The 15264-nt window shown below is 36.8% G+C and overlaps 1 protein-coding gene across 3 annotated transcripts; it reads left to right on the top strand.

The window, feature by feature from the left end:
• Positions 1–258: 258 nt before the first annotated feature.
• GMFB (glia maturation factor, beta) lies at positions 259–14965 on the top strand. 3 transcript variants are annotated; one of them, XR_001004002.1, is made up of 8 exons: positions 259–518; positions 5647–5743; positions 7234–7283; positions 7974–8023; positions 8482–8564; positions 9579–9652; positions 11289–11503; positions 11552–11648. XR_001004002.1 is itself a non-coding variant. In XM_011961833.1 (7 exons), the coding sequence occupies exons 1-7, from the start codon at positions 516–518 to the stop codon at positions 11358–11360; spliced, it is 429 nt and encodes a 142-aa protein (XP_011817223.1). In that variant the 5' UTR covers positions 259–515; the 3' UTR covers positions 11361–14965. The 3 variants fall into 3 exon arrangements, 2 of the variants coding, with proteins under 2 accessions (XP_011817223.1, XP_011817224.1); XM_011961833.1 differs by having other exon boundaries at positions 11289–14965; XM_011961834.1 differs by lacking the exon at positions 259–518 and adding an exon at positions 588–754 and having other exon boundaries at positions 11289–14965.
• Positions 14966–15264: the final 299 nt, after the last annotated feature.

The following is a 15264-nucleotide window of genomic DNA, read 5'->3' as shown; positions in this document are numbered from 1 at the left end:
GAGAGAGAGAGAGAGAGATGTTAACTAAGTCCTGGAAGGCAGCAATGGTCAGAGGTGGGGTTCTGGAGAGGGTGGTAGGAAAGGAGTTGTGCCTAGATTTGAAGGAGATCAAATTTGGAAGGTAGGCTGCGGTCAGTACACACATTTACCATTGAAAACACTGATGTCACCATGAACATGCTCTCAGAGCTTGAAGACTGTTAATAAGGTCCGGATAACTGGCATGACTTTTAAGTATGCACCTTGGGTTTGTTTCTCACTTGCAGCCAGGCAGAGCATCCTCCTGTAGAGGGCGCAGGGGGGGGAAAAAAAAAAAAAGAAAAATCAGGCGCTCGCATCCTGGATAATTTTGAGCCGCGCCTCCTGCCGTCCGCCGTCACGTGCCGGCCCGCTGAGGCCGCGTTGATAGGTGGGGGCGACTGGGCCAGGCGCTGGGGCAGGAAGGGAGGCGGCCACCGTGCCATTCTTAAAGGCGCCCGAGTGAAGGCGACAGGTCCCTGACGGCCGGAAGGAAAATGGTGAGTTGCCGCTGGGAGGGCGGGGGCCGGAGGGCTGGGCGAGCCGACCTGCTGGGCTTTCCCGGTTTCCGGAGCCGGCGGCGGCGGGCAGCACCCGGGAGCGAGCGGCGGCCGCTTCCGCCCCAGCGGCTGGCCACTGCCCTCAGCTAGAGTACTTGGCCTCCGCCGCCGCGCCTCAGGGCAGCATCCTCCAGCCGGGCCCGGGGTGGACCCGCCCAGCTGGCCATGGGACTAGGGTGCTTCCGCGAGCAGGGGGGTTGGGGAGGCCCCTCGAAGGCCCTTCGGGATGGAGGGCTTCAGCTTCTGAGCTGTAGATTGGAGGGAAAGGAGTCTGTCCCATCGGAGGGCTCCCCCAAATCCCGCTTTCCCTGCCAGGGCCGTGGCCAGGTTCCAGGGGTTGGTGGGCCTCGAGCATCTTCCACCTGGCGGCGTTTTGGGGGAGGACTCGAATTCTAATTGAATTCTCTCGGCCTCACCTTAGCTTTTTCTGTCTGCTCCTTTCCCTAGCCTCCTACAGAGGATTTCTCCTTATCTTTGCTTTCCTATGGCAGTTGGAAACCTTTCGACCCAAAAAGCTTTGGCGCTGGGCTTAAAGTAATTGTCAAAAGCTTTAGTTTTGTTGGTTCTGGGGGCTCTGGCTTCTGTTCTTACATGGGATGGACCCCAAGCATAAAAATAAAGTGGAGAATTAAATAAATCGCCATCAAGGATCGTTTGGATCCATCCCATTAGGTTTTTTAATATGCGTAAATTTCATTAGAAACAACAAAACACTGCTCTCTGCCCGTCCACTCAATTCTCAACCCACTTTCATCGAATAGATCTTGTCATGGTCACTGAATCGAATGGATTCTTTTCAGTTTTCATCTTCTCTGACCTTTCAGCTGCATTCCAGAGTGTTACACTCTCTTGTTTTTGAAGCATTTCCTTCCTTCATTCTTCCCCCTTGGCTTCTGGGATACAGAGCTCCTGCTTCTCCTGTTGGTCTATTTCCCTTGCAGACTATTCTCCTTACCCTGGACAATGCTCGAAGGAGTCTCAGGCTTCATCCTAATCCTTCATTTTCCATTATATATCCTTTATCCTAAACTATGGCTTCAGTTAACACCTATATTCAGATGACTTGTGAATTTACAGCTCAGAAGACCTTGCTTCTGAGATCCAATCCAGATCTGTATGTACTTTTTTTTTTTTTTTTTGAGACAGAGTTTCACTCTTGTTGCCCAGGCTGGAGTGCAATGGAGCGATCTCGGCCCCTTGCAACCTCCGCCTCCCGGGTTCAAGCTGGGATTACAGGCATGTGCCACCACGCCCAGCTAATTTTGTTTTGTTTTTTGTTTGTTCGTTTTTTTGAGATGGGAGTCTCGCTCTGTCGCCCATGCTGGAGTATAGTGGCGCGATCTCGGTTCACTGCAAACTCCTCCTGGGTTCACGCCATTCTCCCGCCTCAGCTCCCGAGTAACTGGGACTACAGGCTCCCGCCACCACGCCCGGCTAATTTTGTTTTTGTATTTTTAGTAGAGACAGGGTTTCACCTTGTTAGCCAGGATGGTCTTGATCTCCTGACCTCGTGATCCGCCCACCTCGGCCTCCCAAAGTGCTGGGATTACAGGTGTAAGCCACCTCTCCCGGCCCTAATTTTGTATTTTTAGTAGAGACAGGGTTTCACCATGTTGGTCAAGCTGGTCTGGAACTCCTGACCTCAAGTGATCCACCTGCCTTGGCCTCCCAAAGTGTTGAGATTACAGACGTGAGCCACCGCGCCCGGCCTCAGATCTATATATTGATATTTCAATATTTAGTTACCATTCCCTGGGAAGCTTTTCCTCCACTTGGGCACTTCAGAGCCACCTCAGTTTGTCCAAAGTAGGACTCATGCCCTTTCTCCTCAAACCTGGTCTTCTGTGTGTTATACAAGACAATCTGTTATACAAGCCAGAAGCCTAGGAGTTATCTTGGTAACCCCCCCCCTTTTTTTTTTTTTTTTTGCTTACTCACACCCCACCCCCAACCCCAGTATCCAATCTGTCACCACTTCCTTTGTAGTGATTAAGAGAGTGAGTTAAGATAGGCTGCCTGGGTTGAATCCTGGCTCCACTAGCTGTGTAATTGGGGAAAGAGACTTAACCTCTCTAAACCTTTGTTTCTTGCAAAATGGGAGTAATAATAGTATCTGTTTCGTGAGATTGTTTTGAGCATAAAGGGAAATCTATGTAAAGGATATAACAGTGTTTCTCTCATAGGGTTTGATACATGTTAACTATTATTAGGACTAAATGGGAATTTTTTGGCTATTGAGTTGTTTGAGATCCTTACATATTCTGGTTATTAATCCCTTGTTGAGTGGAGAATTTGCAGTTATTTTCTCCCATTCTGTAGGTTGTCTCTTCACTCTGTTGATTGTTTTCTTTCCTCTCAGAAGCTTTTTAGCTTGATATGACCTCATTTGTCTGTTTTGCTTTAATTGTCTGTGCTTTTGAGATCTTACTCAAAAAAATCTGTTCAGACCAGTGTCCTGAAGCAATTGCCCAATGTTTTTTTTCTAGTGGTTTTGTAGTTTCAGGTCTTACATTTAAGTCTTTAACCCGTTTTGATTTGATTTTTATGTATGCTGAGAGTTGCAGTCTGTTTGTTTTGTTTTTTTGTTTTTGTTTTTGAGATGGAGTCTCGCTTTGTCTCCAGGCTGGAGTGCAGTGGTACGATCTCGGCTCTCACTGCAACCTCTGCATCCCGTGTTCAAGCGATTCTCTGGCCTCAGCCTCCCGAGTGGCTGGGATTACAGGCGCCAGCCACCATGCCCAGCTAATTTTTGTATTTTTAGTAGAGACGGGGTTTCACCATGTTAGCCAGGCTGGTCTCGAACTCCTGACCTCATGATCTGCCCGCCTCAACCTCCGCGCCCAGCCTGAGGTCTGGTTTTATGCTGCATGTAGCTATCTGGTTTTCCCAGCACCATTTATTGGAGAGAGTGTCTTTTCCCCAGTGTATGTTTTTGGTATTTTTGTCCAAAATGAGTTGGCTATAAATGTGTGGATTTACTTCTGAGTTTTCTATTCTGTTTCATTGGCCTGTGTGTCTGGTTTTATGCCAGGAGCATGCTGTTTTGGTAACTACTGTTTTGTAGTATATTTTGAAGTACTGCAATGCCTCCAGCTTTGTTCTTTTTGCTCAGGGTTGCTTTGGCTATTCACAGTCTTTTGTGGTTCCTTAAAAATTTTAGGATCTTTTCTCTCCTTCTGTTAAGAATGTCATTGCTATTTTGATGGGGATTGCCTTGAATCTGTAGATCACTTTGGGTTAGTATGGACATTTTAACAATATTATGTCTTGTAATCTATGAGCTTGGAATATCTTTCCATTTTTGTATGTTCTCTTCAATTTCTTTCATCAGTGTTTTATAATTTTCATTGTAGAGATCTGTCACTTCTTTGGTTAAATTTATTCCTAGATTTTTTATAGCTATTGTAAATGAGATTGCTTTCGTGATTTCTTTTTCAGATTGTTTCCTGTTGTTGTATACAAATGCTACTGATTTTTGTATGTTGATTTTGTATCCTAAACTTTACTGAATTCGTTTATCAGCTCTAACGGTTTTTTTTTTTTTAATGGAGTCTTTAGCTTTTTCTAAATATAAGATCATGTTTTCGTAAACAAGGATAATTTGACTTCTTTTTTTCTAACTTGGATGTCTTTTATTTCTTTCTCATCCCTAACTGCTCTGGCTAGGACTCCCAGTACTATGTTGAATAAAAGTGGTACAATTGGGCATCCTTGTCTTACTCCAGAACTTAGAGGAAAGGCTTTCAGTTTTTCCCCATTTAGTGTGCAGTCAGCTATGGCTTTGTCATATATGGCCTTTATTTTTAGTTTTGAGGTGTGTTCTTTCTATACCCAATTTGTTGAGGGTTTTTATCATGAAAGGATGGTTTTTTCAGCATCTCTTGAAATGATATGATTTTTCTTATTCTGTTAATGTAATATATCACATTTATTGATTTGGCCGTGTTGAACCATTCTTACATCCCTGGGACAAATTCCACTTGATCATGGTGAATGATCTTTTTAATGTGTTGTTGAATCTGGTTTTCTAGTATTTTGTTAAGGATTTTTGTATCTCTGTTCATCAAGGATATTGACCTATAGTTTTCTTTTTTTGTTGTATACTTCTCTGGTTGTGGTATCAGGGTAATGGTGTTCTTGTAGAATGAGCTTGGAGGTATGTTCTCCCCTTCAGTTTTTTTGAATAGTTTGAGTAGAAGTGGTGTTTTAAATCTTTGGTAGAATTCAGCAGTGAAGCTGTCAGATACTGAGTTTTTCTTTGATGGGAGACTTTATTGCTGTGTCAGTCTCGTTCCTCATTATTGGTTCGTTCAGGTTTTTCTGTTTCTTCATGGTTCAGTCTTGGTAGATTGTGTGTGTCCAAGAATTTATCCATTGCTTCCAGGTTTTCCATTTTGTTAGAGTATAGTGTTCATAATGGTCTCTAATGATTCTTTGTATTTCTGTGGTATCAATTGCAATGTTTTTTTTGTCTCTGCTTTTATTTCTTTTGCACATTCTTAGTAGCTCCTTTTTATATCTCCATAATCATTTAATTATAATGTAAAATATTATTGGTCTTCACTCTTATGGGGTTTTTAACACTTATGTTGCTTGAATTGTTTTTTTCCTCTGTAATTGTAAGGACAGAAAATAATTTATTAATTCTAAGTATAATCAGATTATTTTCTTGTTCTTCCTTCACTGTATAAAAATAGTATGCTTGACTTCCTTTCTAACAGCAGACAGTGATTCTTGACTTTCCTCATATTCTTGCCTTCCTCTCCAATTCTGATGACATTGCACATTATTATGTGTCTGGTTTTTGAGACATTCATTAGCCAAAGAGAAAGTTAAAGTATACCTTACATATATGAGATGAACAGATATGTAGGATTAAGCAGTGTAGATCCGAAGGTTGGTTGATTTTAAAGTTTTTTTAAGTGTTCGTGTATTTCACTTTAATACTTTCACTTAATTGACATTTGTGAATGTCAGCATGCATTATAAAGGTATTAGGTTTCATAACTTTAACATGTACATATATTGAAGTCATGGCATTTTATATGTGTTTTTTTTTCTTTTATAGAGTGAGTCTTTGGTTGTTTGTGATGTTGCTGAAGATTTAGTGGAAAAGCTGAGAAAGTTTCGTTTTCGCAAAGAAACGAACAATGCTGCTATTATAAGTAAGCTAAAAGTGATTGCCTCAAAGTTACATGGTCTTAATTTGTTTTTAATCTTGTAGCTACATTGCATGAACTGAACCCTTAGAAAGCAATGTTACTTCCTCTGTTTCATTTCCCCACCACCACCTTTAGATCACTTTAAAAAATAAGTAACAGCTAATTCTAATGTCACAGAACAGAGGTGGATTGTCCCACCTCCCCCATAGTCCTTTTCTCAGCTGCCTGTACAGCTCTGAAGAAGGCGGTCGTCTTGGTCCTTGGGTAATGAGGATTCCCATTTGCAGTGACCCATCCAACCCATCCTTCTTGGGGGACTAAAAATAGCCTGGCCATTCGTCCTCAAAAGAAACCTTTGCCTACACCTAAAATGACAAAGTTCAGCAGTGTGTGCAGAGTGACTTTTGGCATTATTCCAGTTGTAGACTTGAACTCTGGTTTCAGGAAGAGTACTTTTAAGTGGCACTGGCACTGTCTTCTGAAAATGGAAAAAGTGATTTGCATATTGCTTCTCCCACTGTGAGCTATATCTGACATTATGCAGATTTCCCTTGTATTCATAGGCAGTATTTAATATGTAGGTAGTGATTTAGAAAGATGAGGAAAGGATGAGGGGGTGAAAATGTAAAACTCTAGAGACCATGCTTAACAGAGATGCATCTGGCAGATCTGATATAATCAGAGGTCATGACAACTTGTCATGAATTCTGATTTCATTACAAATAAATACTACAATGTTGACATATGGTTCTTAAAAGTGAAAAAAAAATCAAAGTGAAAATGTGTGTTAGTGCTATTTTACTGCAAAAGCTGAAACTATTTGAGATTATATTATATCTCACAAGATTTACTATGAAATTGGTGCAAAACCAAACATGGTCAACTTTGCCAAACCACCAGGAAAGAACAGAGGCATAGAGTATCTAAACTTATTTTGATTTAGCTTTGGATTACATTAGATATATTTGAAAGTATCTATCACTTCTATTTGGTTATTCACTTTCTCAGAATGATGATACTGTGCCATGAAATCCTGACCTTGGAGAAGCCAGGAATTTTGAGGTTTCTCTATTTTAATCCCTGATCAGGCACTTTTTCCCTTGCAGTTCTGACCATGTTGCATATCATGGTCTCAGGTACAGTTATCCTTTCAGGCTTGCAGTTCTGACCATGTTGCATATAGACCTTATTATCTAGAAGTTGCATTTGAGTTACAAAGTTCTTCATATACACAGGAAATATAAGAAACTAACATAAAGTTCTAAATAAGCAAATTAGGTACTGGGAATTATGGGTAAAAGCTTTTAAAAGCTGACTGCTTGAAAAGCAAAGCTAGCTAATAAACCATAAACTAAAACTGTGAGTGAGTTTTATGCTTGTGTTTCTTGATGTTTTAATTTTAGATGTCTGAAAAAAAGGCTGAGATTGTGTGGGTTGGGTAGATCAAGGTCACATTAGAATCCCAGCTTACTCATAATTGATTTTTATTTTAGTGAAGATTGACAAGGATAAACGCCTGGTGGTACTGGATGAGGAGCTTGAGGTTTGTTCAATGAACTAAATACAATTTTCTAGTTAAGTAATTATTATTTCTCAAAAGATGCTATATTAGTTACATGTGCTTCTAAAACGAGTTTTGAACCTCCTTTAAATACATGCTCATTATGCATAAAAGCATGTGCTAATTGTGTAGTATGTTATATTGCTAATTTAACTACCTTCTTTAAAAGCATTAGTGAAGTCCAGTGTAATAAGTGGTATAAGTTGGGGTTGTATACCGAGTAAGAAGTGAGTCAACTTTGTAAGTTGCTTCTAAGTTGCTTGACTAGTACATAAAACCTAAAACCCTACAATTTAAATATCTAGTTTGTCAAATTAAGTAACTAGAGTAAAAAGAATTGAGTTCTTTTTTCTGAAATCAGACATTGTTTCTTACTGCTAAGATACTGGCTTATGTCATTCTGTATTTCCTGACAGCTGGAACATAAGCATACAATCTGTGCCTCCCAGCCCCATATTTAGTTAATAGAGCTAGACCAAGTGGACAGAAGGAGGCTTTGATTGGATTGAGAATTTAGTAACCCGAGTTTATGTATAATTTAGTAAGATAAACTTTTATTTTGTAGCATATGGTAATAAATGTATAACTGTTAGTAGAATGGGTGCTTGGTGTATCTCTTAAGGACTTATGGGTAAGAAAATGTTTAAAAGTTGCTTTTCTCTGTGGTACCAGGGCATTTCACCAGATGAACTTAAAGATGAACTACCTGAACGACAACCTCGATATCCTTTTCTTAGTGCTTTAAAAGATTTATTCTTTAGTGATCAGACCTGTTTGTGAGCTCATTTGTTAAACATCTAAAAGTATCCTTCTGTGTCATGATCACAGCCAAATTAAAATATGTATGAGTATACTAGACTAGGAAAAATGAAAAGTTGGTTTATTCATGGGATGAATAATTTTCTTTTTTAAACTATTTCCTTTATTATAACATGTGTACAATAAAAATTGAGAAGAAAATAATCTGTATTAAACCTGTACTTTAAAAAGTTATTTTTTTTTTTGAGAGATTATGTGATTTTATAACTTATCCTTGGGACCCATTTAATTTTGTGGAAAGATAGTAATAAAGGTGTGGTCTAAAAGAATAGGACAGAAACTTGCAGCTCAGTAGCTCCCCAGGTGTTGGTAAATACCTGTCTCAGAGCAGTAACTTTAGTTTCTTTAACTTGAGAAAAACCTTCATTGTGTATAGTTATAAATATCAACATGATGATGGAAGAGTTTCATATCCTCTGTGCTTTATTTTCTCCAGTCCTGTTGGTAAGTGAATTTCTTTAAATAACACATATTTGACTTGGATCCAATTAAGCCATTTTATACTAGACAAATTTTATGCTGTTTTTAAAGATGGACAGTGTTGAATAACCTAAATTGAGGAGGGTCTGTGTCTGTGTGTGTCCATGTGCCTGTGTGCATGCATCCCTAGAAAGAACGAAGCATCATCTCTTAGAACTTATTTTCTTAGGATAAATTTCTAGACATGTAATTGTTGACTCAAATCACACATATATTTTAAGGATTTTGAAACTTGATGACATTTTAATATATCAGAAGTATTTTCTTTTTATATTTTAATCTTATAAAAATGTGAACTTCACATATAATTGTATGTATTTGTGTTTCTTTTAAATAGTAGTTAACAGTGATATGCTTATAATCTTGAGAATGGTCCTAGAGTAATTTACATTGGGTATTAAAATGGGTTACTGGTATTTAAGGAATTCATTATCACCAGAACTTCTGTCACCACTGTTCAGGCCCACAATAAAAACTGCACTCACTGAGCTATTCTCCAAACTTTATAATTTGTATAATTTACTTAGCACTCAAAATATACTGCAGTATATTTTTAACTTAATATATCAGCAGAGGGAAGCTTTTGTCAGAGCAGATCTCCCTGCCCTACTGGTCCGCTACCATCCCAAAACCTTGTGTATTTTAGTCATCCATAAAATTTATCTTGATATTTAGTGTTAAAGTTAAGATAGTGCAGAAAGTTTTTAATTGTTTGCAGGGCTCTAAAAGTCAGGATCTACAAATGTCTAGAATCTTTATTTTTGCCAACCTGTAGACTTGTTCTTGTTTATTTATAACTTAACTGTCTCTTTCTGTAGGCAGTGTGCAATGTAAGACTCAAAATGCAACACATATACATTCTGTAAACTCAGTAGCAAAGGAAATCCTAAATGTGTCATTTTAAAAAATAAAAATAATGATAACCCATAACTTTCTCAAAATCTATGTCTCATTTCTACACTAATCTCTCTTTTCCAGGATGTAAGCCTGAACAACAGATGATGTATGCTGGGAGTAAGAATAAGCTAGTCCAGACAGCTGAACTAACCAAGGTGGTATTTATATTTGACTTGTTGAGACAGTATTTTCCTTTAGGCTATAAAGCAATAGCTAAAATAGTCTAAAGGAGTATTTTTTATGCAGGTGAAGGTTATTTAGACCAGATTAGTAAGTTAGCCAAAGCTTTTTGTTAACTGGAAATAGAACAAGATAGAAGCATTTGAACCAAAGTGTATTTTTTGAGTAAGTTGATTGGAAGAAATCACATTCAAAATATAGGCAGTTTTAGAAAGCCACTGTAACTGTTAAATCTATTGAAAGTTATTTTATCTGCCATAAGGTAATTTCTAATAGATAAAGGTCAGCATTGAAGTTTCTCGGAACCCTTTACCATAGCCTAAAATGAACCACGTTCTGTGCTGAAATTCAGTATTATGCAGTTAATTGTATTTTTCCAAATATAAAATTGTTAAGAATATTAATAAAGTTAGAACATTCTGTTTTATATGAGAACTTGCTTTAAGATTTAACATGTCCTTATTTTATGGTATTTTTGAAAGTTAAAGGTAAGAGAGGTACTTGGCTCTCAAACTTTGTTTAACTTCCACATATTAGTTTGAGTTGAAAAGGTATATGCATGTAAGGTTTTGAAATAGAATATTATATTGCTAAAACTGGGTCAGACAATATTTCCTTTCAAGTTTTATTTTAAGAACAGCATCAGTATTTTCCCCTTGGGTGCTTAATAATCAACTCTGGAATGCCTTTAAGTGCCCTCTGCTGTTTCCCCTTAGCCCATGTGATTGTTACCACTGCTTTATAGACGTTACTTTTTCCTAATTTGTAACACAGGAGCACTGGAGTTGCTCTGACGGTTTGGGCAGTTAAGAAGGAGCTGTTACCAGCCTCAAGTCTGTTCTAATCCTGGTAATGCCCTACAGTGCTGAAGTTGAGACATTACAGTTTACAAGTTACTTTCACAGATAATCTCATTGAATCCTTACAACAGCCCTGTGAGGTATTCTGTAGATAGGAAAACAGACCTAGCGGATGAATGACTTGCTCAGGGTTGCATAACAGTAAATTTAGAGCTAGGATTTAGCTCTGTCTAGGATTTAGGATTCACATCTGGCTCCAAATCCCATCCTTTCTGCTGTAATACATTGCTTTTCTATAGCCATTATACTTTCTGGGCCTGACTCAGATTCTTGATAGAGATTTGTGACTGATCTCCATCCAATATTTCCATTTGACATTCAGACTCCGGAATACCAGCGTATGTTCCTCAGTTCCTAACTAGATTGATTTTAGTTGTGTATACTTGGGATGTCTTCTGGGAGATAAGATTTACAGAACTGCTCTTTTAAACTATTTGTGGATTTGTGCTTTTGAGAGAGTTTTGGTTTAATGCTGTCTTGATGGCTGTACTTTGGTAACTGAGTACTTAGCATTTAAAATAAGTGAAGTACTACCTAAAAGGTATATCTGATTTATACAGGTTAAGTCATAAACAATATGAAAGCAAGCAGAATTTGGTATTTAATACTCAAATATATAACCAAAAATAATTTGGGATATAATACTCAAATATATAAAAAAATATTTTTTTAATATATAAAAAAAACCTCAAATATTTGCCCCTTTTTTTTTTTTGGAATGTCAAAGTATGACCTAATTTTTTTTTTAAAGGTGTTTGAAATAAGAAATACTGAAGACCTAACTGAAGAATGGTTACGTGAGAAACTTGGATTTTTCCACTAATGTGAACTTCTGTGTTTCTAAAGTATTTATGTATTAACCTGACCGTACTGGAACCAGACATAAATACTTATTTATGCCTAAAAAATGCACTGTTACTTACAGTTTGTTTCCTGCAGTAAAGAAAAATTCTTCATTTGTGCAAAGTTTGAACAAAGAGGAAATCATCTTCATAGTAATGAAACTTTGTAAAGTGTTTCCTTATATTGGTAATTGTTAGGTGGACTACTTTTCTCCAGGGACTTTTTGCACTCTTGTGACTAATTTCTGTAACTTATGGTTCAGAATTTGTTACTATTTACAGACATCATTGGAAAGTGGATATATTAGATTGTGAGAGACAACAGTTGCCTCCTTTTGACAAATACTGGATATTAGCAGTTTATTTATGAAAATAGCATATTATCACTTGTCAAATCATTGAAATTCATTTGGGGTCAAAGAATTGGGTGACCCAGTATTGAGCCATGAAATAATTTCGTGTAACCTGCATTACAAGTACATTGATGAATTCTGTATCTTCTTTGGTTTCCTGTATCTTTTTAATCAAGTCTAGAAACTATGTTCATCAATCACTCAGTTTTAAGGTCAGGGAGTTAGATTTTAAGATAGAATTATGACTGTTAGCTTTTCTCCTTATGGAAAATAGCATCTTAGTCTTAGAAATCAGTGAGTTGTAATAATCAAGGGCTTCATTCCTTTTATGTCATTTCTAGACAGTTTTGAATCTAGGTTAATAACACTTTATTTATAAAGCACTTCTTAATGTCCTGTGAACACTAATTATTTTAAATGCGTTAATACTGTGCCTTTGATTTGTTAGCTTTAAAGTTAGTTTAAGACTTTTACACTGCCAGTATTCCAGATTTGGTGAAAATAATAACTTTTTTAAAGGGTCCAAATAAAATAATTTTCTAATGTGTATATCTGAAATTTGTAATAAAATCAACTTCATATTTTAAAAATTCCAACTATCTGCTTGCATTGGTGAATATATGGCAGTCGAGAGTTATAATTTTGGGTATACTCGTGATTAGTTTTGTGCCATAGGAAAAAATTATCTTGAAACTTTGGCCATAGTTAATAACATTAACACTTCAATAGCAATCACATCTTATAGCCTAAATATCAGAAGATATTCTGAACTGGATGCCTGAATAGTTAACTAAACCAGTTTTGTTAGATGATGGTACTCTTGGCATAAAGCAAGGATTCTGATATTTGGCATACTTGTAAAAACAAATACATAAGTAACCATTGAACATGAATTTGATAATAGGTCTAGAGACTCTAAAGACTAACCAAACTTGGTGAGTGTATTCTTATATTAAGAATATCTTAGTCATCTCAAAACTAGCAAAATTTAAATTTTGGCATGTTTTCCATTCATATGTTCTTTGCATTTTATTTTTGAGGTTTCTGTGAGAAGTAAAGATAGTTGGAATTTTCGCGATATTGAATAGAACATCTTCTGTTCCCAACACTGTTTGGCTTCACTAATTTAGAAGTCAGGAAGCAATAGAAAGTTGGAGATGAGGAAGTGCTAGAGTAGGTGTTTGTTTTGGTTCTTGGAGGGAAAAGATTCTTTTTTCCAATATCCAGAGAGAGAGAAAACTCACCCAGGAAGTTTAAGAATTCTTTAAACAGGTATTTTGATATTGGAGAGTAACATGTATATAATTCTGTAGAAATGCAAATGTAATCCAAGTGAGTGGAGAGTGTTTTTAATGTTTTTGAATGAAGGAAATGAGGTTTTGTTTCACCTGATTTGCAGCAATAAGAGAAACTAGTGCTGCAAGAATGTATTTTTTAATGAAGTTCCTTATTTTGTCTTGCGTGTTTTAGTTTTTGTTTGTTTTTAAATTTAGAAGTACTCCATAATGTCAGATAATGTTGACCTGCCATACACTAGAACTCTTAGTTCCCCTACTCTCTTTAACAGGAGCAAAGAGCTGTGATAAACCATGCTTTTTTGAGCTTGTCTGACTCCTAATTAATAATATGTTTTTTTGCAAGACAACGGATTGAGGTTAGAGGATCAGTAGGACATTTTTATTCCATCTGTTCTATGAGGAGATTTTACAAATCCCATGCTCTAAAGTGTGCTCAAACATTTGTATAGATTTCCCTTTCATCTTACTAAATTTTGCATTGTTCTTTTCAAGTATGTTTCCTATTTAGTGTCTTTTTCTGCCGTTTCCCAAATAATAACTCCGTATTTCATAATTGCAGTTTTTACATTCCGTATCTTTCTAGTACAACTATTCCCATTCAGCCTTAAAACTTAATCCATTTTGGCGGCAGCTTTTTTCCTGGGACCCTCCTTTGTGGTCTTCTAAGTCAGTTTTGAAATTGTTGGCCCTGCATAAGTTCTGCGTAGCATCTAATGTCAAAGTAGAACCAACTGGTAATCACAGTATTATTTAGTATGGTTTCCATGACAACAAAAAACATACGAAGAAAACTTCTCAGGTTACTATGCTGAAATTCCAAAATGTCTGAGTTTTGAATAGTGATCACTTTGTTCTGGTACTGATGCAATTATATTAGGAAAAAAGTTGGTTGACTGTGTTTAATTGACTTCTAAAATAAATGTTCAAATTGTCTAGTTCTAAAAGTTTACTAAATGCCTAGTGCAGTTAAACATACTCTTGTTTAAGAGCGTGTTGCTAAATTTTTTACTGTCGTTACTAAATCTGTGTAGCAAAATGTGTGTCAGCACTTTTCCCTCCCTTTTTATCTCCTATTTTCAGGAGTCAAATGTAGCCATAAACTGTATCCTTGTCTGACACTTTAGCTAAAAATTTCCTGTTAGGGGAGTTTATTGCCAAATTAAATTTGGCTGTTTCCCCCCAACCCATATAGATATTAAGGAAGGTGTACTTAAAAAAATGTTTGGACTACTTTTAAAACCTGAGCAATGTCATTAATCCATATGTGGACTAGTGATGAATAGATATTTTCATAAGAGTTTAAATGCTGATATTTGGTGGAAGTAGAGAGTAACTCGTATTCTATCAATTGAAGTATTCTTACTATGGTTGCTTTCCCTATTTGTTCAATAGACTGATAATACTGGAATCTATAGAGTTTGAGCCATTACAACTTTTGTGAGGATGTGTTTCAAACATTTCTGGACGAATCTTATTTTGTATTTCTGGAAGAATGTAATAATCTTCTAGACCACTTAAAACCAATGGTCCCAAGCTGAATATTCTTGAGAAATTTGTTTTTATTATGCCATTTGACATTTCAAATCAGTGCTCATATACAGTAAACTTGTGATAGAAATTGTATTTTCTTGCTTTTTGGAATATAATTCATATACATATAATTACTTGAATATTGTTTGAGATCGTTAACATCCCAGGGCAGTTCCCACTGATTTAGATGGTCCAATATAATCTCATTCAGGAGGCTTGAAACATTAATGGTTTAGTCTTGTGAATTTTAACAGTTCTCTGTCATCATTTAACAAAACCAACAACTGGCACAACTTCTTAAGCTGTGGTTTCAGTCTCTGCTAGTTCATATTGCATGTTTATTTTGGACAGTCTTTTGTTAAGCATGGTGCTTGTACTGGTTTAAATAAAATGTTAACATTAAAAGACTTCCAGCTTTTCTTTTTTTACTCACCTCTTTCCCCCTTTGGAGTTACTGGTATCTACCTGGCTAGATTTGTGTGAGCCATAAACTTTATCTGGACAAACTGAGAGGCAAAATAAACAAGAGTCATTTGGCAGCTTGGTGGAAGGAGAAGATAATCAAGTTATAAAAATTTTAAAAACTTGGTCTGATGCTAAAATGTAGAAAATGTCAGTAAACAATAGTAGGGACAGAGAGAGCTATTTCAAACGATGAACTCTTGCTTTCAAAGAGAGAATTAGAAGTTAGGAGAGCTGCGTAC

Source organism: Colobus angolensis, unplaced genomic scaffold, assembly GCF_000951035.1.
Source record: "Colobus angolensis palliatus isolate OR3802 unplaced genomic scaffold, Cang.pa_1.0 Scaffold57, whole genome shotgun sequence".
Lineage (NCBI taxonomy): Eukaryota > Metazoa > Chordata > Mammalia > Primates > Cercopithecidae > Colobus > Colobus angolensis.
Note: the sequence above shows the minus strand (reverse complement) of the source record. Positions and strands in the feature narration are given on the sequence as shown.

What these genes read in the sequence shown, in the direction of transcription:
- GMFB (XM_011961833.1), top strand. An exon ending in CTACCTGAACGACAACCTCG is followed by an intron (nt 8,024 to 8,481) that starts ATATCCTTTTCT and finishes CTTGAGAAAAAC; the next exon opens with CTTCATTGTGTATAGTTATA. An exon ending in AGACAGCTGAACTAACCAAG is followed by an intron (nt 9,653 to 11,288) that starts GTGGTATTTATA and finishes TTTTTTTTAAAG; the next exon opens with GTGTTTGAAATAAGAAATAC.